The sequence below is a fragment of the Plectropomus leopardus genome, chromosome 16 (genome assembly GCF_026936395.1).
Source record: "Plectropomus leopardus strain MGB_pleo_1.0 chromosome 16, ASM2693639v1, whole genome shotgun sequence".
Lineage (NCBI taxonomy): Eukaryota > Metazoa > Chordata > Actinopteri > Perciformes > Serranidae > Plectropomus > Plectropomus leopardus.
Genome location: NC_142191.1, coordinates 34,345,635 through 34,355,083, shown reverse-complemented (window position 1 = coordinate 34,355,083; position 9,449 = coordinate 34,345,635). Strand labels below are relative to the sequence as shown.

At 37.0% G+C, this 9,449-nt stretch overlaps 1 protein-coding gene across 1 annotated transcript; it reads left to right on the top strand.

Annotated features, from left to right (window-relative positions):
* Window positions 1–212: 212 nt before the first annotated feature.
* LOC148187036 (uncharacterized) lies at window positions 213–9,201 on the top strand. The gene is made up of 5 exons (XM_088089220.1): window positions 213–276; window positions 466–581; window positions 7,834–8,204; window positions 8,315–8,639; window positions 9,112–9,201. Exons 1-5 carry the CDS (start codon window positions 213–215, stop codon window positions 9,199–9,201), a joined length of 966 nt encoding a protein of 321 aa, XP_087945346.1.
* The last annotated feature ends 248 nt before the right edge of the window (window positions 9,202–9,449 follow it).

The window sequence follows — 9,449 nt, the reverse complement described above, 5'->3', positions numbered from 1 at the left end:
AATAACTTGGCACCACGACGGTGGCGATCAACTAGCTTTGTTTACCCAGGCTTTCTCTCCCTCAGGCTCTGTGCAGGTCCCCATAAAAGAAGACGTTTGGTGCACCGTTGCAGTCTTGATGGGCGCAGATTGCGTCAAAGAAGCAGTGGTGGCTGTGGCTGTCACTGCCATGTGAGCATTGGTGGTTCAGTGGTAGAATTCTCGCCTGCCACATGGGAGACCCGGGTCCGATTCCCGGCCAATGCACTGAGTCTTTACTGCTGTTTGGACTCAATGGTTGCACAACTTCTTTGTCTTCTTACAGTTAATACCCCGGAGAGGAGCATTAGAAGATGCTGGCGTTGGTGACACGTCATACACCACACCAGAAGCAACACTTGTGACTCTTTCCATCTGCTTTTCTTGGGTAAGAAAAGGCTTGCTCCTATCTTAAATTTAGCTGCATTTTGTGCCTGTTTGGTGCAGAAGGCGGTGAGTCAAACTTCCAGGTGTATGCACGTGCCATCACCAAAGTGGTATTGGAGTCAATGAGCATTGGTGGTTCAGTAGGAGAATTCTCACCTGCTATGCGGGAGGCCTGGGTTTGATTTCCAGCCAATGCAGTTGTCCTTATCGCATACGGGCTACACAGGAGCACTTACCAAAGACTAGAAGAATAACCAGCGTCCCCTGTGGTTGTAAATGTGAATGAAGTATATGTTTGTTTAGTTTTGTAGCCTTCGAGAAATTCTAGAATTGTAATATTCTACAGATACATCATAACATTCTAGAACTGTAACATTCTACAGTTACATCATAACATTTTATTACTTTAACATTCTACAGTTACAGCAACATTTTAGAACTGTTACACTGAACAATAACAGCAACATTCTAGAATATTAACATTCTACAGTTACATCATAACATTGTGGAACTGTAACATTCTGCAGTTACATCATAAAAAATGTAGAACTGTCACATTCTACAGTTATATCAACATTCTAAAACTGTAACATTCTACACTTACATTATGACATTGTCTTACTTTAACATTCTACAGTTACAGCAACATTCTAGAACTGTAACATTCATTAGTAACAGCAACATTCCAGAACATTAACATTCTACAGTTCCATCATAACATTGTAGAACTGTAACATTCTACAGCAACAGCAACATTCTAGAACTGTAACATTCTACAGTAACAACAATATTCTAGAACTGTAACATTCTAGTTACATCATAACATTCTAGAACCTTAACATTCTACACTTACATCAAAACATTCTATTACTTTTACATTCCACAGTTACATCATAACATTTTATTACTTTAACATTCTACAGTTACAGCAACATTTTAGAACTGTTACACTGAACAATAACAGCAACATTCTAGAATATTAACATTCTACAGTTACATCATAACATTGTGGAACTGTAACATTCTGCAGTTACATCATAAAAAATGTAGAACTGTCACATTCTACAGTTATATCAACATTCTAAAACTGTAACATTCTACACTTACATTATGACATTGTCTTACTTTAACATTCTACAGTTACAGCAACATTCTAGAACTGTAACATTCATTAGTAACAGCAACATTCCAGAACATTAACATTCTACAGTTCCATCATAACATTGTAGAACTGTAACATTCTACAGCAACAGCAACATTCTAGAACTGTAACATTCTACAGTAACAACAATATTCTAGAACTGTAACATTCTAGTTACATCATAACATTCTAGAACCTTAACATTCTACACTTACATCAAAACATTCTATTACTTTTACATTCCACAGTTACATCATAACATTCTAGAACTGTAACATTCAACAGTAACACCAACTTTCTACAACTGAAACATTCCCGTTACACCATAACATTCTAGAACTGTAACATTCTACAGTAACAGCAACATTCTAGAACTGTAACATTCTAGTTACATCATAACATTCTAGAACTGTAAGAATCTACAGTAATAGCAACATTCTACAACTGTAACATTCTAGTTATATCATAACATTCTAGAACTGTAACATTCTACAGTAACAGCAACATTCTACAACTGTAACATTCTAGTTACATCACAACATTCTAGAACTTTAACATTCTACACTTACATCATAACATTCTAGAACTTTTACATTCCACAGTTACATCATAACATTCTAGAACTGTTACATTGAACAATAACAGCAACATTCTAGAATATTAACATTCTACAGTTACATCATAACATTGTGGAACTGTAACATTCTAGTTACATCATAACATTCTAGAACTGTAACATTCTTCAGTAACAGCAACATTCTTCAACTGTAACATTCTAGTTACATCATAACATTCTAGAACTTTAACATTCTACACTTACATCATAACATTCTATTACTTTTACATTCCACAGTTACATCATAACATTCTAGAACTGTAACATTCAACAGTAACACCAACATTTTACAACTAACATTCTGGTTACACCATAACATTCTAGAACTGTAACATTCTACAGTAACAGCAACATTCTAGAACTGTAACATTTTAGTTACATCATAACATTCTAGAACTTTAACAATCTACAGTAATAGCAACATTCTACAACTGTAACAATTTAGGTACATCATAACATTCTAGAACTTTAACATTCTACACTTACATCATAACATTCTAGAACTGTCACATTCTACAGTTACATCAACATTCTACAACTGTAACATTCTACAGTCACAGCAACATTCTACAACTATAACATTCTATAGTTACATCATAACATTGTAGAACTGTAACATTCTACAGCAACAGCAACATTCTAGAACTGTAACATTCTAAAGTAAAAACAACATTCTACAATTGTAACATTCTAGTTACATCATAACATTCTACAGATACATCATAACATTCTACAACTGTCACATTCTAGTTACATCATAACAATGTAGAACTGTAACATCCTATACTTACATCATAACATTTTATTACTTTAACATTCTACAGTTACAGCAACATTCTAGAACTGTAACATTCAACAATAACAGCAACATTCTAGAACATTAACATTCTGTAGTTACATCATAACATTGTAGAACTGTAACATTCTACAGTCACAGCACCATTCTAAAACTGTACCATTCTACAGGAACAACATTCTAGAACTGTAACATTCTAGTTACATCATAACATTCTAGAACTTTAACATTCTACACGTACATTGTAACATTTTATTACTTTAACATTCTACATTTACAGCAACATTCTAGAACTGTAACATTCAACAGTAACAGCAACATTCTAGAACATTAACATTCTACAGTTACATCATGTCATTGTAGAACTGTAACAGTCGACAGTAACAGCAACATTCTAGAACTGTAACATTCTACATTGACATCAACATTCTACAAGTGTAACATTCTACAGTCACAGCAACATTCTAAAACTGTAACATTCTACAGATACATCATAACATTCTAGAACTGTAACATTCAACAGTAACAGCAACATTCTAGAACATTAACATTCTACAGTTACATCATAACATTGTAGAACTTTAACATTCTAAAATTACATCATAACATTCTATTACTTTTACATTCCACAGTAACATCATAACATTCTAGAACTGCAACATTCTTCAGTTACATCAACATTCTTGAACTGTAACATTCTACAGTTACAGCAACATTCTAAAACTGTAACATTCTACAGATACATCATAACATTCTATTACTTTTACATTCCACAGTTACATCATAACATTCTAGAACTTTAACATTTTACACTTACATCATGTAGCAGTTATTAATAACTACGTTAAAAGTTTGGATTTTGCACTCGTTAAAGTAAAAGGGGCACCATTCTCCATTCAGGAGAAAATTAAATCTTAAATTGTGACAGTGTTAAGACATGTCATTACTTTAATCAATCTCATAGTCTGTACCGTTTATTCTGTATACATTGATCTTGTTTCTCTCATGAAATGATATCCACAGACAATGACTTGGTGATAAATGAGGATAATTTATTTAGACTAATAAAATGAAGAGTAAATAGTTGAAATAGTATGACATATAAAAGGACAGTGAACACATAAAAGGGAACCTACGTGATGTATGTTCAGGTGATGTAAATAAATAATTATGGATGATAGTGGAGGAAATACGTGACCGTCTAAAACGTGGATGCGCACTGAACGGTGACGTAGAATTTAGAAATTTGGCATTAAAGCTTTGCTATACGACATCAACTCTGATCACTAGAAAATGTTATTCTGCCTACTTTTGTCGACTTGATTAGACTTCTCCGGGGAGGTCCAGGTCCTCGTGTCACTCCAGGGGAGAGCTGTGGCGCGTCTTCCAGACGAGGTGACCCGCTGAAAGGCGGCGGCGGCCGGGCAGGTGGAGTCGGTGTGCGGCGGTCTCTAACTGGCCTCGGTGTTCGCCTCAGTGAACCGGTAAAAGTCTTTAAACAAAGTCCTTAAGGGCAGGCAACGGATGCTGATAGTTTGTGCAGCAGGTGTTGCTTCTAGATCCGTGGCAGAGTTGATGGCGAATCGCGGAGTGTCCTTCTCAATTAAAACTCGCAGAAATAATCAAAGTAATCCCACTGATCTGAGGGAGTCACTTTAAATTATTAATTTGATTTTACTTAAAAACGAATTACCAAAAGTGTCTTTACTGACCAAAAACTGGTATAAAGAAAAGCGTCACAGAGATTTAAAAGAAAATGGCTTCAAAAGTTAAAGTTCAGCAAAGCTCTGGCGAGCTGTTGCGGCTCCGCTTATAAAATTGAAGAAAAGAAAAGTTGCGAGCGCGGATGCACGAGACGCACCGCAGTAGAAAGGAGTGAAGAAAAACTTCAGAAGAGAGAAGAGGAGAAGCCTTGAGAAGAGAGAGCTTAGAGAGAGAGAGAGCTGACTTAGAGAGAGTCACTCAGTTTTTATCTTTCGATTTGGGGGTGCGGATGGAAGGCGGAGTTAGCGAACTTTTGCACCGAGCGATCGCACATCTGGTATAAGTTTCTAAAAGACCTAATGTAATTTAGGAGACATTTATGTCTCTGAACTTTATGACGAATTACGCGATCTAACCGTGGTGTATAAATTCACGTATCTCCTCACCACTATAGTCTCGTTACAGTAACTTCAAATACATGTTAGGAGACCTAAAAGTAATTTATAACGTAACACATGATTCTGAAGATCCTTTGCTCAATTTTGTGAAATGACCACACATAACATAACATTGTACCATGGATCCTAAGAAACTTGTGATTGCTTAGATATTGGATTACTTTTAACATTATACAATGAATTCAAAATACGATGTAACTACAAAGTTGGTTACGAGCTTACTAATAAGTAAGACCACTAGATGGCAGTATAGCTCCATTATAACAAAGGGGAATAAAACGTACTTAACCTAACTCATTCAAATTACATGACATGAAAAGAATGGGAGGTGCTCCTATCTGTTTACTGGAGCATGGAGACAACCTCACCCCCAGTCACAAAGACTAGGGAAGAAGGGAAATTTTAACTTACAACCTTGGTCCAAGTCATTCTGTCAGATGTTTATCACAACACAGGGTTATATAATGGCTTTACCCAATGTTCGACCTTTTGTTATCTCAGCAGGGGAGGCAATACGATGGTTGCTTGGTATTGCCTGGGTGACCCCAGGAGGTCATTCAGACGCCCTACATCCTGTGACATGCTGATGGGACCTTTGGAGTGCTTACCTTCCACCATATGTCAGGATGGAGGGTGTCAGATACTAACACTTTCCTGTGGCTTAAAAAGGCAGAGCGTGTTTACAGACATCCCCAGGGAGTATAAGTTAAGTTAATTAACAACCCCCTGTTGGGTTCGTAAAACAGTGTCTCTTGACGTGTCCCCCACTTGCCCCGGCGACATTGAGCTCTGGAGTTCCTCAGAGGGACAAATGTAATGACCACGCCAAGACAGTCCACTACACATTCTAGAACTGTAACATTCTACACTGACATTATAACATTCTATTACTTTTACATTCTACAGTTACATTCCAACACTCTAAAACTGTAATATTCTACAGTCACATGAACAGTCTAGAACTATAACATTCTACAGTTACATCAACATTCTACAACTGTAACATTCTACAGTAACAGAAACATTCTACAGCTGTAACATTCTCGTTACATCATAACATTCTAGAACTTTAACCTGCTACTCTTACATAATAACATTCTGTTACTTTTACCTTGCACAGTTACATCATAACATTCTAGAACTTTAACCTGCTACCCTTACATAATTACATTCTGTTACTTTTACCTTGCACAGTTACATCATAACATTCTAGTACTGTAACATTCTACAATTACATCAACAGTCTACAAGTGTAACATTCTACAGTCACAGCAAAATTCTAAAACTGTAACATTCTACGGATACATCATAACATTCTAGAACTGTAACATTTGACACTTACATTTTAACATTTTATTACTTTAACACTCTACAGTTACAGCAGCATTCTACAACTGTAACATTTAACGGTAACAGCAACATTCTAGAACATTAACATTCTACGATTACATCATAACATTGTAGAACTGTAACATTCTACTTCCATCATAACATTCTAGAACTGTAACATTCTACACTTACATAATAACATTCTATAATTTTTACCTTGCACAGTTACATCATAACATTCTAGAACTGTAACATTCTACAGTTTCATCATACAAATGTAGAACTGTAACATTCTACACTTACATCATAACATTTTATAACTTTAACATTCTACAGTTACAGCAACATTCTAGAACTGTAACATTCAACAGTTACATCATAACGTTGTAGAACTGTAACATTCTAGTTACATCATATGTTGCAAAGTGAGGTACAGAGGACAAAAACATCTTGCAGGCAGGGAGTTAAGCTGAGAAATTTAGGCAGACTTTTATTGTCAGTCTCCAACAGAAAAAAAACAACAACAAAAAAAACAAAAAAATAAACAACAAAGAACACTTATCAATACACTTTAGCTCCCATTACTCAGCTTAGAGCAAATCTGGTGCTGCTCTTCTTAAACCAGTCCAGTCTCACTCCCAGTGCTCTCACATATATAGCATAGGAGCCCGCCTTGCCAGTTCAAACTGACCTATCAGGTCAGCACAGCAGGAAACAGGGTTGACGAGATTATCCACAAATACAGATTATCTTTCTTAGCTTGCTACAACAAAGCCTCATTTCATTCTACAATGTGTTATCATAAGTACCATATATTCAAAATAAGAAAATCACTTAACTATCACAGAGTATTTGTCTTAATTACCTGTCATTTCATCACTCATCCTTTGACCAATGACATCTGAGAATCCGCCTACTCCTACAGCACATAAAAGAGCTATTGTTCAGGCGTGCTTCCTCTTTGAACACCAGCACAAGATGGCCTCCACAAGGACTCACACTCCGACAGGTTAAAACTTTGATTACCACATGACGTTAAAAGATTCTTAAGAAACATGTGCTTCTAATGCTGAGAACCATTCTACAAAGTTTGTATTTCTCAATTAATTTATTGAACTAAAAATTTAATAGAAAAGAAAACAAAGAAATTGTGTGAGTATCTGTTCACCTTACTTAACAAAAACAGGGGTTTAACAAATAGCGAGGGAGTTGAGGCTTCCTCACATCATACCATTCTAGAACTGTAACATTCTACAGTTTCATCATAAAAATGTAGAACTGTAACATTCTACACTTACATAATAACATTGTTATTACACTGTCAGACCATCATTTCTGTTCCAGCAGAAAGTAATCTCAATTTCCTTTTGTCCTCTGCCAACAGTGGTTTGATGCGTACTACAGACTGGTGCGGCCAGAGCTCCAGAGAGGCACCAGGAAGCGCAAGAGGGATGTGGAGGATGAGATGGATGGAGAAGAGAGATTCTTCATTTCCACTGCAGGGAGGCAGATCCACCGTGCCTCCAATGACCTGCACCGGTTGCACAAGAGGTACAACCTCACACCAGTGACCAGCCAGATGGCACGCAGAGTCTATGAGACGGCAACTAAAGAGTACTCTGATGCTCAAAAGTCAATGGTGGCCGATTACCTGACCCATTCCAGCGCAACAGCGGAGAAACACTACCGTGTTAGGACAGTCGGACACGCTGTGACAGCTGCTGGGATGGTGAAGAACATAGGTGGTGTGTCAAGGTGAGGTTTTTTTTTTTTTTTTGAACAATTTAAGCAAACACAGTCAACACGCCATAATCTATATTTAAGCCAATATCTTATAATCTTTTTTTTTTTTATTTTATTTGTAGTTCTGATATTTTTGGGGAGGATATCAGCCCTGAGGGTAGCAGCCGTGACTCTTCTGAGGAGAGTAGCAGCCGTATTACCTGCAGCACTGCTGGTTCTTCTACTGCTGTCAGGAAGGAAATTGAGGCATCATTTCAAACCCTGCTGGAGAAATATCCTGTCTCAATTCACGGGCTAAAATCAAAACAGGAACTTCTACCCGGTGTGTCCTGTTGGCCAAAGGTGTATGAGCGCTGGGAGAAGCGGCAGCTGAAACTGCGACAAGAATATGTTCACTGTGAGTATTTTCTTTTGACATTATTTTCACGTGTGGCGACGTGGTCGTGGGTACTTTTATATTATAAAGGGGCTGTAACAGAATGATACAAATTGCAAGGCAGACAACGCCACCTAGGGACTTTCACCCAAGGAGTTTTACCCAATTCTAAGCAGTAAGGCAAACACAGGTTCAAGCACTACAAGACAGAGACGTGGTTCAAAAGCAAATCAGGATTTATTTATTACTAATTATTTAAGCAAAAAAAAAAAATCATTAAAACTGGAAGTGTCTGTGGAGGGAAAGAAGGAATTAGTAGTGAGCAATGAATGCGGGTCAAAATTACAGGAGGAGGTATGAAAATTTATTACAATTTATGCTCTTAATAACTCTTTTCAATTAATAAAAACACTTCCAAAGTAAATTATTAAAACTATCAAAAAACAAGGGAAAGGGGGAGTGAGTGGAAGCTAGCGAGGGGGAGGCAAACTACCAAAGGAAGTGTCCCAGGAGTGCACTTACCCACCACTCGTGAACTCACAGCAAACACACAGCAAACGGGTGCAGACTATCGTGTCCCAGTGTCCTTATCACTACAACAGAAAGGTGCTGGGAACCACCCTGAGTGCCTAGCCTCCACCGCTAGCCAGCAACCACTGCACTGTAAGGGGGACAAAAGGAAATATTACTAAAGAAACAATTACAATCGTATTGGACCAGTTAATTCAAGCTAAAAAAAAAAGGCACATTTTAATAACACTTACAAAACTACCTAAAACAAACACTCATCTCAAAAGAGCAAACAGAACGAAACTCAGAAACTCAGATTCTCTCTGCTACACACGTAAACATAATTACATGATTCAAAGTCCTAAATTATT